The following is a 16,753-nucleotide window of genomic DNA, read 5'->3' as shown; positions in this document are numbered from 1 at the left end:
TAGCTTTAAGGTGGTTCCCCTAAATCACTACATGCAAATGCCGGGATGGTTCCTTTAAAAGGGTGCGACCTATTTCCTTTGACTTATAGCGAGCGTGCGATCGAACTGTAATTACATGGTTGTCGACAGGGCATTAAACTCTTATGTTCCTTCCTTCCTGCCTTCCTCGAGAATGGCCTGTGAGGCGTAACTGAATAAAGTAAGTATCTGTAACCGACAGGTGAAGTACAGCCTTCACCATGTGTTTCTACACAAGAATACTGAGAGTTAGATCGCTAAATCGAGTAACTAATGATGACGTACTAAATAAATTGGAAAATAAAAAAAATTGTGGCAATGCTTGTTTAAAAGAAGTGAGTGGTGTTGATAGGATACATTCTGAGGCATCATATAGTTAGCAAAAAAAAAAAAAAAAAAAAAAAAAAATCGTTCAAATGGCTCTGAGCACTATGGGACTTAACTTCTAAGGTTATCAGTCCCCTAGAACTTAAAACTACTTAAACCTAACTAACCTAAGGACATCACAAACAACCACTCCCAAGGCAGGATTCGAACCTGCGACCGTAGCGGTCTAGCGGGCCCAGACTGTTGCGCCTAGAATCGCTCGGGCATCACGGCCGGCATATAGTTAGCTGTTTGGTAATGGAAAATAGTATGGGGGTAAAATTGTGGACGGAGGTCATACTCGAATACACTAAGAAGTTCAAGTGGATATAGATTGCAGCTGTTATGCACATATCAAGAGTCTTGCGCAGGGTAGGCTATCGTGTACAGCTGCATCAAACCGGTCTTCGGAGAGAAGACCATCACAGCCGCAAGCGCGGCAGCGGCAACAACATCAACAAGCGTCGATATGTGTCTTCAATTGTTCTTTGCTTACGTGTGCATGTCTGTAAACAGTATTTACAGTACCTTAGTGCCACTTGGGAACGTGGGCATTCCTAGCTGATGACCCCTCATAGTTTCCTACGGATAATCAAACAATGAATTCCTTATACATTGAAGAAAGCGTGTCTATCCTGATATATGGACGACCAACAAGGCCAACTTCTTGTTGAACTTGCGTAACGTCACTCTGAAGGTGACGCACCTGCGAGCCTGTAACGACGGGAAGCGGCCATTACGTGAGCAAGCAGATCCCGGACAGAACGTTTTTTAACCCGGAGCTAATTGCAGCCCGCAGCGCTGGGCTCGGTGAAGGTGAACCGTTCGCCGTCGGGAAAACCGCATCGCGTCAAGCGGAGCATTGGCACTGCCCGCTGGTCAAAAACCCTTACTCCACACCGTGTGCGTTCAGTTTTGTTTGTGGTTCTCTGGCGATACACACGTTCTTTTCCTAAAGTAGTCTACGCTATGCCTGTGGATATTTGTGAACACAGTCCACTGAAGGATTCTGTCACACTCCGCTGGAGCACAGATGCACCGCCCGTGATTGAAACAGGGAACACGGGTCACACATGTTTAATAAAAAGAAAAAGTTTTATAACTGATCCACAGAGCTATCGCCGTATGAGATTCACATCTATTTCTAGCAGACTTGTGGAACATATTCTGAGATGAAAAATTACATCATACTTGGAATAATAACACTTTTTGGAAATCAATAGGAATTCCGAAAACATTGATCACGCAAAACTTAATTCGCCCTCTTCGCACGTGATATCCTCTGTGTCACAGATGGAAAAACAAGTCTTAATCGGTATTAAGACTAGAGGTTTAATGCATTACCGCGTCAACAGCTTTAAAAAAATATGTTCTGTGGAATGTTACCTAGCTTTTGAGGCTGGATAGAAAATCTCCTGACACGTACAGGACGCAGCAAATAATGTAGCATGGAAACGACCGATCTGGCGCAGTCGTGATATAACAGACTCGCATTCAACACAGCGGTGGACCTGATCACTGTCTAGCTGTCTTGATGTAGATTTTCCATGGCTTCCCTAAATCGCTTCATTAGAATTCTACGATGGTTGCTTTGGGAAGCTCACGGCCTATTCCTTACTTCGTTCTCCCTAAGTCTGAACTTCGGCTCCCATCTATAATGGATGACCTCCGCATTATAGTGTCAGCTTGTGGATACATTGATTATTCAGGTTTACATGCCAGTTTAAGACGCAAACTAAAAGGAAGGGGACAAAATATATCAACAGATTGGTTGGGGGGGGGGGGGGGTGTACGAGGTTGAGAAAGTCTGCGTTCCTCACGATGCGGCTTCTCAACTCACTGATGGGAGAATGGAGTAGTAAACAGGGAAAGGAAGAAGAAACACCCCGCGTATACAGAGTGAACCCGAAGTCCGGCGCCGTCAAACACATCGCAGTAGTCTTGAACCTGTAGATATGCGCATCACTCTACGTTTTGCTATTGTACAGTGTGGTGATCAAATGTTATAGCATTTCGAATGAATTTTTGTGAAGGTATTTTCACGAAACAAAAGTGACTGGTGTAACAAACCTAATAAATCACATCGCCCACATCTCGTGGTCGTGCGGTAGCGTTCTCGCTTCCCACGCCCGGGTTCCCGGGTTCGATTCCCGGCGGGGTCAGGGATTTTCTCTGCCTCGTGATGGCTGGGTGTTGTGTGCTGTCCTTAGGTTAGTTAGGTTTAAGTAGTTCTAAGTTCTAGGGGACTTATGACCACAGCAGTTGAGTCCCATAGTGCTCAGAGCCATTTGAACCATTTGAATAAATCACAGTTATTACGATGCACAGGAAACCGTTGGTCCCTTATTTTGTCGGGGATTTCCGATTCATACTGCACAGATGCTTAGTCAATAGGGCACTACCAAATACAAGCGATTCCCTAATGAACATACGAAAACACACTTATATGATAACGCACAACAGGTAAAGGAATGAGAATAGCAATGTGTTTAGGAAAGCTTATATTTTCAAGAGGATTTATGTTACAGTTTAATAAGACATACATTGGCAGGAACCCGGAAATATACCACATGGTGTTCCTTATGCAATAGCAGAGCGTAAACGGTTGGACATTGACACGGGAAGCGCCCATCTCGTTCCATCAGTCTACGGCGAGCTGCCGGAAGGATCCCTCGACACCGAACAGGTCGGTCTGCGTTTTGGGCTTTCCGGGCCGCTTCGACTCGTCAACTCCGTACTTGTCGTCCTCCTTGAAGAAGGCTGCGTTCCTCTCGATGCGGCTTCTCCACTCACCTGCAAAGAGGAGCAGCTTTTGGCATCATTGTGTTCATTTAGGACGAGGAATTAATGTTAGCTTACAAAATTTTAAGTTCTTTTATTTATACCGGGTGGTCAAAAAACCAGTATAAATTTGAAAACTGAATAAATCACGGAATAATGTAGATAGAGAGGTACAAATTGACACACATGCTTGGAACGACATGGGGTTTTATTAGAACAAAAAAAAAACAAAGTTCAAAAAATGTCCGACAGATGACGCTTCATCTGACCAGAATAGCAATAATTAGCATAACAAAGTAAGACAAAGCAAAGATGATGTTCTTTACAAGAAATGCTCAATATGTCCACCATCATTCCTCAACAATAGCTGTAGTCGAGGAATAATGTTGTGAACAGAACTGTAAAGCATGTTCGGAGTTATGGTGAGGCATTGGCGTCGATGTTGTCTTTCAGCATCCCTAGAGATATCGATCGATCACGATACACTTGCGACTTCAGGTAACCCCAAAGCCAATACTCGCACGGACTGAGGTCTTGTGACCTCGGAGGCCAAGCATGACGAAAGTGGCAGCTGAGCACACGATCATCACTAAGAGATCTTTCAAGCTGCACCTGAGAATTCACGACATCCAGGAAAATATGCTTCCAGTACGTCAAAATCAATTATTTTTTTGAGAGTTGCATATAGGGACTGAAGATGGCTTAGTGAACTGCCGAAACTGGTACCGAAAATAAAATAAAGTAACTTCTCAATTTGTACGACTGTTTGGCGAGTTTCTTCGATAAAAAAATTAATCTAAAGGTTGAGAGTCTAAACTCACCCAACCTCTGACATAAATACTCCAACAAACAGTGAACATGGCCTCACAGAGACCGTAATTTGGATATGCAATAAACATTATTTGCGACTGATTGCTGCACCATGTACTCCTTAAAATTAATACAGTCGCTGCGCACAGCTGTGACCCAATGTAATCAAACCTGATAAAACGTGTGAATATTCGCGTTGACCATCTTTCTGTCGGTTCAGTATTGGATACTGGTCACACACACTTGAGCAATATTCAAGAATGGGTCTCAGGATTGTTTAGTAAGCAATCTCTTTTGTAGACTCCACCTGCTTTACCTACTTCACAGTTTCATTTAATATCTCTACGAATTTTTTCTCCCAAGTACTGGTGTCAATGAGTTGTACCAATAGTGACTAGTTGATACTGAAATCTTAGGATACTGTAACTCTTCCATTTTTATAGGTGTAAAATATTACATTTCTGAATGTTTCAAGTAAGTTGCTGCTCTCTGCATCGCTTTGAAACATCATCGAGAACTGTCCGAATATTTGTGAAGGCTTCTCCTGGCAGTAATTCATTGAAGATAATTGCATCATTTGCAAAGTTTGCTATCGCTATTAATATTATGTCTGCAAGTTCATTAATGTACAACATGAACAACAAGTTTCTCAACATACTTTTCTGGAGCACGCCTGAAATTACTTCTGTTTTATGACTGTCTACCCAGGATAACATTTTGCGCCCTCCTTACGAAAAAGTGCTCAATTAAGTAACAAATTTTGTCTGATTCCCAGTATGACCGAACTTTAGTTAATATTATCTATTTGTGAGTCAAACATTTTTCGGAAGTCAAGAAATACTGCATGTACCTGACTGCCTTGATCAATAATGTTAGACATGTCATCCGGGAAAAGCGTAAGTTGAATTTCAAGTGACTTGTGTTACCGTAATCCACACTGGTTAACACGGAGGAGGTCCTTTCGATCAAAAAACATTATGTTTGAGCTCATAATACGTCTAAGATTCTACAACAGATTGATGTAAAATATATTGGAAAATAATTTTAGAATTATGACAGTTATTTCTACTACGTTTCTTGTAGAAACGTCCCCCCTTCCAACTACTGGGCAACCATTTTCGATCGAGGGATCTACGGTAGACTATAGTTAAAAGTGAGGCTAATTCAGAAGCGTATTCTGCATAGAATCTGATAGGGATTCCATCGGTACCTGAAGCATTGCTCAGTTTTAACGATTTCGGATGTTTCTCAATGCCACTGACACTAATATCTGAATATGGATTTTCCTTTGTAAAGGTACATTTGAAAACCAAGTGACAACAGTGGATGTCTCGACGTTAACTTTCATGCTACTGAACACCTTTCCAGTGGGCACAATTTGTGTGTGTATGTGTACTGCCTCGAATGAAACTATCGTTTCGTTCTGTAAGTGAGTGAAGCTTGAAAGATATGTAGTCCTGTAAACTTTCCAACAGAGTCGCAGCCATTAACTGGTTCCAGAATGATATGAATAATCTTAAGTAAATTACACTCTTCCCGTCTTCCTATCATGATTTCGGAGTGTCAAAGAAAAGAACAATAAATAAAATGTCAGAGTTGGTATGCAGGGAGTGTTGCACGGAAGTTTGTTTGGGTAATAAAAATAAAGCAGAGTCTTCTTCAAATGACTGCAGCAGAGGAAATGTTTATCATATGGAAAGCCACCTACTTACTTTGTATCTTGTCGATCGGTCCGGCGTCTCCTCCATATTCCTCCGGCAGTATTTCCTTCGGCACATGTTTGTGAAGAGACTCCAGATTAGCGTGGACAAAGATCTACAAAAGCCAACCAAGAAAAAGTGAATTAAGATATCTGTCTGATTCATTGTGTTGCGTAAACTGCAGTTAATCACAACTGCAAATGTAGTACATCTGCCAGATAGTAAATTAGATTTCCACGCGCGGCAAAACAAAGCCAAAGACAAGACTGAGAAGTTACTCAGTCACCGTACCACTGCAAAGAGAATCTACAAACAAGAGAAAGGAAATTTGTGAAGACAGACGCTATGTAGTAAAAACAGCCTACAAAAATAACTCAGTGCCGTTTGACTTCTGATACTTCATCATCGTCTATTACAAAAAATACATACAAAAATTAAATAACATAATTGATATTCTGACGTGCATTTATGTTGATTTCATGCACTTTACAAGGTTGTTATTGTTCACTTTTACAAAATTTTTAATGGAAGGCTAATTAAAGTAGATTGCTCACTCTAACTGAAACTTGCCAGTCAGGTTTATTACTTTCACTACTAAATTATTTCGCTTGTTGTTAACTCCCATTATACTGCGAATATACTTTCTGTACTGAGCTATCAATTTCCGCAAGCATAACTTTCTTTGACATGTTCAGTAAGTTTGTCGGAAAGCACTGTCTCATTTTTCGGTTCCACAAACGAATCAGAAATGAGCGCGTCTCGTTGCGAGCGCAGGTAAATGTGTTTGAAAGGTAAAAAGTGAGTTGGGGGTCTAGTCAGGTGTGGTGGCATTTGGCTATAGCGTATGGTAAGATGCGGTATGGTTGTGAAGAATTTGAGCACATTCGCAGAGTCTGTTATTCACTCTCAAATCACGTTCAGATACGTGCCTATTTTCCTAGTTCGTATTGCTAGGTTTGAAGTGCAGATTTTCACGCCAAGACGTTCGAGTCAAAGACTTTGAAACGCCCTGTATATACACCGAAATAGATTGATAAATGATTCAAATGGCTCTGAGCACTATGGGACTTAACATCTGAGGTCATCAGTCCCCTAGACTTAGAATACTTAAACCTAACTAACCTGTCACACCGACCGGCGAAAAGGATTGAGTGAAGATCATAGGGAAGGGATGTGGTGAGTTTAAATGCCCTACTATTCGCATGAATTCATAAAAAACTGATTCTGCACTGTAGATCGAAGACCACCCTTTTCACAAAGACACAAAAAAGAGCTACTCTTTTTAAATTGTTTCGGCGAACGTCATCACATTATTAAGCTACTATGGAGAACAGAATTCACCGTATTCCTTTGCATGCTTTTCCGAACAGAGCGTAAGTTAGGAATTGACGTAGTTGCAGTTCATCATGCTATGAAACTATGTCTACGTGGCTTTGGGGGAGCCAGCCACACGAAACTCTTCCATCTGGTTAGCAAGATGAATGACACATGCGATATACCCTCAGACTTCAAGAAGTATGTAATAATTTCAATTCCAAAAAACACAGGTGCTGACAGGTGTGAATATTATCGAACCATAAGTTTAATAAGTCGTGGTTGCAAACTACTAACACGAATTCATTACAGAAGAAAGGAAAAACTGGTAGAAGCCGACCTTGATGAAAACCAGTTTGATGATTCCGGGGAAATATAGGAACACGTGAGTATGCTGACTCCACGACTTATTTTAAAAGATAGGTAAAGGAAAGGCAAACTTACGTTTGCAGCATTTGTAGACGTAGAGAAAGCTTTTGACATTGCTGGCTGGAATACTCTCTTTCAAATTATGAAGGTAGCGGAGGTAACATACAGGGAGCGAAAGACTATTTACGACTTGTACAGAAACCAGAAAGCAGTTATAAAAGTAGAGGGGCACAAAACGGAAGCTGTGGTTGAGAAGGGAGTGTGACAGGGTTATAGCATATGTTCGATGTTATTCAATCTGTACATGCAGCAAGCAGTACAGCGAATTAAAGAAAGATTTGGGCTAGGAATTAAAGTTTAGGGAGAAAAAGTAAAAACTTTGAGGTTTTTCGACGACATTGTAATTCTGTCGGAGACTCAAAGTACTTAGAGGAACAGTTGAACGGAATGGACAGTGTCTTCAAAGGAGGATGTAAGATGAACATGAACGAAAGCAAAACAAGGATAACGGAATTAAGTCGAATTGAATCAAATTATACTGAGAAAATTAGGTTAAGAAACGGAGACTCTGCGAGTGGTAGATGAGTTTTGCTATCTGGGCGGCAAAATAACTGATGATGGATGAAGTAGAGACTAGCAATGGCAAGGAAAGCGTTTCTGAAGAAGGGACATTTGTTACCATCGATATAGTTTTAAGTATTAGGAAGTCTTTTCTGAAGATATTTGTCTGGATTGCAGCCATGTATGGAAGTCAAACATGGGCGATAAACAGTTTAGACAAGACGGGTATACAAGCTCTCGAAATGTGGTGCTACAGGAGAATGTTGAAGGTTAGATGGGTAGATCACGTAACTAATGAGGGGGTACTGAATAAGAATGGGGAGAAAAGAAATTTATGGCCTGACCAGAAGAAGGGATCGATTGGTGGGACATATTCTGAGACAGTAAGAGTCACCAGTTTAGTATCGGAGGGAAGTGTGGGGGGTAAAAATCGTAGAGGGAGAAGCGATGAATACAGAAAACAGATTCAGAAGGATATAAGTTGCAGTAATTATTTGGAGATGAAGAGGCTTCTAGGGGACAGTAGCATGGAGAGCCGCATCAAACCATTTTTCGGACTGAGAACCACAGCAGCAGCAAGAACAACAACATCAACGTCTATATGTTTGAGGTATGTTAACACACTAGGCAAAACACGACCATTGTATACAGAGAAACTATAAGCATCGTTGCTTACATGTTTCTCATATAAATTCAGATACTCGTTACGGATAGGCAGATTCTTGCAAATCAATTAACTGCTTGCTATGCTCATTATACTGGGCTACAATTACTGAATTATATGAAAGAAACGTAAATTATTTATAAACTACGGCGTGCACACACTTTATTGATCATGTAAACGTCACTACAGATCTTAGGATTTGGGTTATAACCTGTTCGATGTGCCTGCCATCATTGGAGATGATGTGACACAGACGAATAGAGAAAGTCTGCATGACGCTCTGAAGTGTTGGAACATCGGTGCTGTCGATTATTTCCTGAACGGCTCTGTACAGTTCAGCAATTGTTTTGGGGTTGTTGCTTTACACAATGTCTGTAATATACTCACACAGAAAGGGATCGCATGTGTTCAGATCAGGAGAATATGTCGGCCAATCGGGGCCCATAACAGTGACCCCTGAGTACCACAGAACAATAATGCGATCCCCAAAGTGCTCCTCCAGGACATGAAACGCTCACCTGCTTCGGTGGGGTCGAGCTCCAGCTTGCATGAAACGTATCTTGTCCAAATCAGGGTTACGATGAATAATGGGAATGAACTCATCTTCCAAAACCTTCTTGTACCGTTCGGTAGTCACCGTGCCATCAAAGAATATCACACCGACTATTCCGTGACTTTTCTATTGAAAAAGGTGGATTCTCAGTCCCCCAAATGCGCCAATTTTGCTGATTGACGATCCCATCCAAATGAAAGTGGACTTCGTTGCGAAGTCAAACCATGCATGCGCATACTAATTACCATCGTGCCTCACGTTCAACCGTGAAATTTGAACGTCCTAACGTGAACCATTCAGAATTTATGACGATTTTATTTCATACAGTTCAATAATTGTCACCCTTAAGTACGTTGCGTGAAGTAAATCTCTGTTCTAGGTCATGCTTTCTTAATATTGCAGTCAGGTCACGTTATTACATAAATTCGCAGCCTATTTCTGACTTAAATTTGCATGTAATACGATTTCAAAATTAGTCAGGGAGCTTTGGCAATGAGTAGCACTAATGATTTCTATTCAAGAAGCTCTAAACATAACTGTGCGAAGCACCAAATTCCTGAAAAACCTTGGACTGTGGACAGCCAAAGGAACGATCCTTATTTCAGAAATGATCTCTGAGCCTGTGGTAGGGAGTCAGGTACAATTTTATTTCGTGCCACACTTTACTACAGATATATGTGATAAGCATAAAGTAAGTGGAGCGACTTCATATATTTATTTTCCTTCTTTGTCTAGCACATGTTAATACGCCATTATCATTGTGTAAATGATATGTGGGGGACCAAACTAATTAGCTAAGTAACTAAAAAAGGCTCTTTTTGTCACACTCTCTTAGTAGACACTGTGAGGGTAACCATTTTCCTTAAATTTTATTGCGCAAATTCTTTTTCATTTATTTCAACACAACTTGAATAATATTGTAAATAATTCATTTCTTATTTGGTATATGTAGAGCTATGTCACTAAGAGTTGTCACCTTGTTTAATCTAAACCTATCACTAAGGAAGCTATCGCAGTGATACTCTGGATTCGCACAGCTCAAATCTTCCTCCAGCCATTTAGCTTTTTCGTGGTTTACCTAAATCGCTTAAGAAAAATAGCTGGATCGGTCCCTTAAAATGGCCATGACAATTTTCCCTCCCCATCCTTTCCTAAGGTAAGCCAATGCTCAGTATCTAAGGATCTGAAACCTTATGGCACGTCAAATCTATAGTTCGGACCACCATTCGAACCCAGAACCTATCCTATCAACCAGGAGTGCTAGTCCCCCTAGGCATGCGTGTGAGCTGTGACGTTTGGAAAGCAGGAGAGGGATACTGGAAGACGTAAAGGTGTGAGGGCGGGTTGTGAGCTCTGCCTTGATATCTCATTCACGTTCCAGTCACTGACCAGCGCACAGCTGTAACTTGACTAGAAGTTTCAGAACAGCTCACACTTAAGTGGATACTGAAAGATCCATTTTGGATCGCATAACTTCATTGGCGGAGGAACATTAAAGCTTAAATTGCTTAGTTCCAATGTCTGCCATTATTCTCGCGAAATCAAAATACAGTACAGGGCTACCACGTCTCCCTTCGAGAAGATTATTCCACTGTTTTTCGCTTTCAGCCATAGAACTTCCTGTAGAGTCTTGAATTTTTTACAGTCCTTTATCTCATCCGTATACTGAAATACACTGATTGAAAAATGTCGCAATACCAAGAAGGAGTTTTACGACATAAACAAACGTCGGTAGGCGTGTTTCTTTAACTGAAATATAGTATCTATTCAAATTTCCCGCCAGTCACCTAATAGTGGCGATAATAGCACCGCTGTGAGAATGAAAATCATGTTTGCTTTAAATACACACTATAACGGTCGTGAGCCTTGGTTACCTTTGACACTGGACATGGTGAAGTTATGTTCGCCAAGAATGCCTTCAAGATGACAAAGAGCCGGCCGGGGTTACCGAGAGGTTCTAGGCGCTACAGTCTGGAACCGCGCAACCGCTACGGTCGCAGGTTCTAATCCTGCCTCGGGCATGGATGTGTGTGATGTCCTTAGGTTAGTTAGGTTTAAGTAGTTCTAAGTTCTAGGGGACTGATGACCTCAGAAGTTAAGTCCCATAGTGCTCCGAGCCATTTGAACCATTTTGATGACAAAGACGCCATTATCAACACCTCACCGAGTTTTATCGAAGTTGTGTAATATGGCTACTAGAAGCTGGATGTTCCTTCTACGACGTTACAGAAAGACTTGGCATGAATGTTGCCACTGTACATGATTGCTGGCGGCCGTGGTCACGGGAATGCGCTGTCACAAGAAGACCGGGATCCGGACGGCCACGTGGCACTACCGAGAGGATAGACGATAATCTTCGGCGTATGAATCTGGTGCATTGTACTGCGTCTGTGCAGCATTTGGCACCTCGATGATACAAGGAACTGTTACAAATCGATTACTTCAAGAACACCTCCAAGCCAGACGCCCTGTAGCGCACGTTCAACTGCTCCAAAATCACAATCATTTGCAACCTCAGTCGCGTCAAGCGAGAGCTCATTGGAGGACAAGGTGGAGGTCCGATTTGTTTCCTGGCGAAGCTAGTTCTACCTCGGTGGCCCCCAATAGCCGTGCGTTGGTTAGGAGGACAGATGAGGGCCTGTAAAAGACCTGTCTACGTGCTAGACACACCGGACCTGCACCAGAAGATGTGGTCTAGGATGCGATTTCGTATAACAGCGCCGGTCGGGGTGGCCGAGCGGTTGTAGGCGCTACAATCTGGAACCGTGCTACAGCTACGGTCGCAGGTTCGAATCCTGCCTCCGGCATGGATGTGTGTGATGTCCTTAGGTTAGTTAGGTTTAAGTAGTTGTAAGTTCTAGGGGACTGACGACCACAGAAGTAAAGTCCCATAGTGCTAAGAGCCATTTGAACCATTTCTCGTATGACAGCAAAAGCACTATTGTGGTTATCCCACGTACGCTGACTGCAAATGTGTAGGTCAGCCTGGTGATTCGACAAATAGTGCTGCCGTTCAAGAACAGCATTCCAAGGTGGTTTTCCAAGAGGTTAACGCTCCCCCACATACGGCTGTTGTAACCCAACATGCTCTACAGAGTGTCGACATGTTGCCTTGGCCTCCTCGATCACCAGATCTGTCACCAGTCGATCACATGTGGGACATCATCAGACGATAGCTCCAGCGGCATTCACAAATAGTGTTAACAGTCCCTGTATTCACCGACCAAGTGTAACAGCCATGGAGCTCCATCCCACAAAGCAACACCCGGCATCTGTACAACACAATACATTAACGTCTGCCTGCTTGCACTGAACATTCTGTCGATTTCACCGGTTATTAACGCACCAGCATGCCACACTTGTAGTGGCTTATCTAACGCTTGCATTAATGCGTGATTTTGCAATGTTAATCACTTAAAACCAATGTATTCTTGAAATTTTACTGCTTTACATTAATAATTTTTTGGCGTTGCTATATTTTCCGACAGCGAACTTCCTCTGATACACTATCTAAGTCGTTTCTTTGGCCTTAATTTTTTTAATTGACTTCAATTTTTCCTCCAGTCGCGTATCACAATCAGCCTTGCTTAACCGACCGGTCGCTCACTGCCTCTTATAATAACGAATGCAGGTAAATAATTTTTAATTTGATGTTTCTAAATCATAAAATTTTCCTCATTTGATTTTGATGATGTTCACTGTGTCCGCAATTACGATGTCGACTTTGGAGGCTTTGCACACGAAAATGATCCCTAAGCCAAAACTGATATAGTGGACATCATAATCAAAATTATAATCAATGAGCGAAAATATCATTTAGAAATTTTTAATTTGTTGATGCTTAATCCTCAGAACGCCATCTAGGTTTCTTGATTATTTTGATTTTAACTATATTTCATCATTAGCAGCTGATCTACAATGTCTGTAATTGCATTAAAGTTTGTTTCACATTCAGCATCTGAATCCAAACCATTAGGCTACCGAGGCGAAATAGTCCATAGATTTTCGGACTTTCCAGCGTTCACTGCTTGTGTGATTTTAGGACTCTGGTGAAACGTTTCCAAGTTAACCCTCTTTTCCCATACTCCGACAAAATATCTTCTTTTCATTTTTCACTATTGTATTCAGCCTCAATCACTATGAGATTTTCATTTCGTCCTGACCAATCAACTAAAATGTTTGTTCTGCTAAATGTTTTGAAGCGTCCTCTCTGTTGCAGCAGGGCGTAAATTTGTGAACCGTACGTTCTTGTCCAACGGATAAGATCTGAGTAACAGCCTAAATTTGGTATCCAGAGCGTACGCAACACTGACCAACAGAGTGCACGCTTTTATTAAGCTTCTCAAAAAATTTAAGCTGTGCAAGACCTGGGCTCGAGATTCAATTGAGGATACAGCTGATGTATGTAATGAAGACGAAGCTTTTACAACCGCACAAACTTTACTGCAGAATAAAAGATTCATCGTGGATATTAAGTAGAATTCTATACACCTTCCTTTGACTAGCTGTGAAAAATCTTTGTGTTTATGAATATTCCAGTAACTGTAACTCCAATATCTGATATTTTAGTCTGAATTAAAATCTTTCACCTACTTTTGATTACAGTAGGTTTACTATCTACAACTGCTCCCGATTTTAGTTTTTCTTTTTCCCTAAAGATTTTACGACAATAAATATTTATCATATACTGTAGTCTATATTTTCAGAGTTCACTTGAGAACTAATTTTCCTCCATAGTACTTTACAGCTAACATAGTCATGAAATGACATAAAAAATAAAACGAAATGCAGTTCCTCTGTAACTAACCACTAGAGAACGAAGGTCTCTTATACTGAACTATTCAAAAAATTGTCCCCGAAAAATATCCTTTCGGTGGCGTTCGGGCGTGCCCTGCATGTTACTAATGTACGGAGGAAGGTCGATATATTAAAATACAACTACATGTCTGTTTTTATCAGGCTGTACATAGAGTTCTGGCCTGTTACTTCTGAAATGGAAGCTGAGGAGCAAAACATGTGTGTTTGTGTTTTTCATGTACTATTGTTGTCATTGAGGAGTAAATGGAATGACTTCCTATATACATACCCTTTTACGTATCTTCTCCTTGAAAAATTGTTCAAATAATGAGAAGAGTTTCTCGAAGCCCGATGGAACATTGATCATGTGGAGTCCTTTGGCTCTCAGCGGGTAACCATCCTGTAAAGAAAAGAACAAAAAAGAAAAGAATATAAAGAGTCTGAAGTACCACTCCAGTCTAATTTGTTGTACTGTGGAGTGGGCAAGGTAAAACTGGCCCATAAAATATTTCATGCACCTTAAGAAAGGCAACCTAATTTACATCATCTGCCCCAGGTGTGGATGATGTAAGTTGGGTTGCCTGTCTTTAGGTCTATGAAAATGTTTTGGGCTCGGTTTATTTTGTCCACCCTTCGTTACGTGAAGACTGAAACTGAGCTTCAAATTGGCATACTTCGTGCTTTAAATTGATTAATCTCTTACACTGTAGAAACCAAGAGATAAGCTTAAAGATAAGTGCAGCTTGCGGAAAGACATTACCCATGCAATTCGGGAGATTGCAAGAGGCGACAAGTGCGAGAATTATCGCACAATCAGCTTAACAACTCATGCATCACCCAAGTTGATGACAAAATCAATGTATAGAAAAATTGAAAAGAAAGTTGAGAATCAGTTAGATGGCCATCAGTCTATCTTTAGGCAAGGTACAGGCGCCAAAGAGGCTGTTCTGACGTTGTGGTTGATAGTGGAAGCAAGACTGAAGAAAAATCAAGAAACGATAAGGCAGGAATATCAGGAACGAAGTGCTGGATTAAAAATGAGGTAAGACAGGGATGTAGTTTTCGCTCCTACTATTCTGTCTATTCGTCGAAGAGGCAATTACGCAAATAAAAGAAAGGTTAAGAGTGGGATTAAAATTCAGGGTGAAGGGATATCGGCGATAAGATTCGCTGATGACATTGCTATCCTCAGTCAAAGTAAATAAGAATTACAGGCTCTGTTCAATGGAGTGATAAGTCTAATGAGAACAGAGTAGTAATGGAGAGTAAATCGAAGAAAGACGAAAGCAATGAGATTTACATAAATCAGAATAGCGTAAATGAGAATACCGAGAAACTTAACATCAGAATTGGTGATGACGAACTATATGAAGTTAAGGAGTTCTGCTACTAGGCAGCAAAATAACACGTGACGTAATGAGCAAGAGGACATAAAAAGCAGGCTATCACCGGCAAAAGGGTATTCTAAGCCAATAGAAATGCACTGAACGTAGGCCTTAATTTGACGAAGAAATTCCTGAGAAAATTGGAGTACAACATTGGCCGGTAGTGAAACATGGACTGGGAGAAAACAGGAACAGAAGAGAATCGAAACATTTGAAATGTGCTGCTACAGAAGAAGGTTGAAAGTTAGGTGGACTGATGAGGTAAGGAATGATGAAGTGGTTCTGCGCAGAATCGGAAAGGAACATATGGAGAACACTGGCAAAAAGAGGGGCAGGGTGACAAGACATCTGTTGAGACATCAGGAAATAACTTCCATGGTACTGGAGGGAGCATTAGGGGGTAAAAACTGTAGAGATAGACAGAGAATGGAATGCGTTCGGCAAATGAAAAACGTAGTCAGAAGACTGAAAAAAAAACACCACAGGGCCTCGTGCTGTTCCATATAGTAGTGCTACGTGCTGTATTATGTGTTCTTCCTACTATAAAGGATACACACAAGATGCAAAATTTCGCCTTTTACTATTATTGCTAGTGTTACAGTGTGACAGACCAGCAGCGTAAATCCCGAAGAAACCAGGCACCTAATAACAGACTATATGAGAGGCAACAAGCTTACAATCAACTTGTTTGGTATTTTCGTATTATGTCCTAGATTGGCAAAAGTGTGAAAAGTACCTGGAAGCAGGTGGTGATACGCTTCATCTGCCAAGGTGTCCAGGAGGCGAAATGGGCCATGGTCGTTCCTTGAAAATCCTGAATGGTGACCTCCCCGCATATGACGGTCGCGTCGTCCTCGTGCAGCGTCGCATCGGCGTTCATGAAGTTCACCCTGCTGACGTCCTCCGCTGACAGTGATCCAGGGGCCAGGAGGCGGGGCCGCCAGATGATGACGCGGCGGCCCTCTGGCGATCTCCGAGGCAGCTCCACTACTACCCTGCCAATGGGAACGCACCACACTAGAGCGAGACTCAAGAGTGATAAGAACTTGCACAGAAATAGGATGTCCTATAGTAATCAAAGCTAATCTAAACAACCAATGGGATCTACGTTGCGACTACCTGTACCACTATCTAAACACACTGGACAAAATGTTAATTTCCGCGTTAGAAGAGTATACTGGTCACTTTGGAGCGCTGTCAATGGTGCTGGACTGGTACCATACGCTCACGTGACACACCATCGCTGACGTAAGCCTTGACAGTGAAGCGGTGTAAGTGGTTTGTATATCTGGATACGACGCAGTAAAGTGGGCTGACGTAGAGACGTGACAGAATGGTAGAAAGGAGCTCTCGTATTTGGACGTGCCCACGACTACACCGTGAATGAAGTGACCGTCTTGACGATCTGTTAACATGGGCCAATATCGTTGACATC

General features: G+C 41.7%; 1 protein-coding gene across 1 annotated transcript in view; it reads right to left on the bottom strand.

Annotated features, from left to right (window-relative positions):
• Nucleotides 1-3,025: 3,025 nt before the first annotated feature.
• The window catches only part of LOC124712269 (alpha-tocopherol transfer protein-like), a 28,697-nt gene continuing 14,969 nt past the window's right edge, over nucleotides 3,026-16,753 (bottom strand). The window contains exons 3-6 of the mRNA XM_047242563.1: nucleotides 16,055-16,313; nucleotides 14,223-14,333; nucleotides 5,688-5,790; nucleotides 3,026-3,177 (exon numbers count right to left, since the gene is read on the bottom strand). Coding sequence (XP_047098519.1) covers nucleotides 3,026-3,177; nucleotides 5,688-5,790; nucleotides 14,223-14,333; nucleotides 16,055-16,313 — 625 coding nt within the window. The remainder of the gene's footprint in view (nucleotides 3,178-5,687; nucleotides 5,791-14,222; nucleotides 14,334-16,054; nucleotides 16,314-16,753) is intronic.

The sequence above is a fragment of the Schistocerca piceifrons genome, chromosome 8 (assembly GCF_021461385.2).
Source record: "Schistocerca piceifrons isolate TAMUIC-IGC-003096 chromosome 8, iqSchPice1.1, whole genome shotgun sequence".
Taxonomy (NCBI): domain Eukaryota; kingdom Metazoa; phylum Arthropoda; class Insecta; order Orthoptera; family Acrididae; genus Schistocerca; species Schistocerca piceifrons.
Note: the sequence above shows the minus strand (reverse complement) of the source record. Positions and strands in the feature narration are given on the sequence as shown.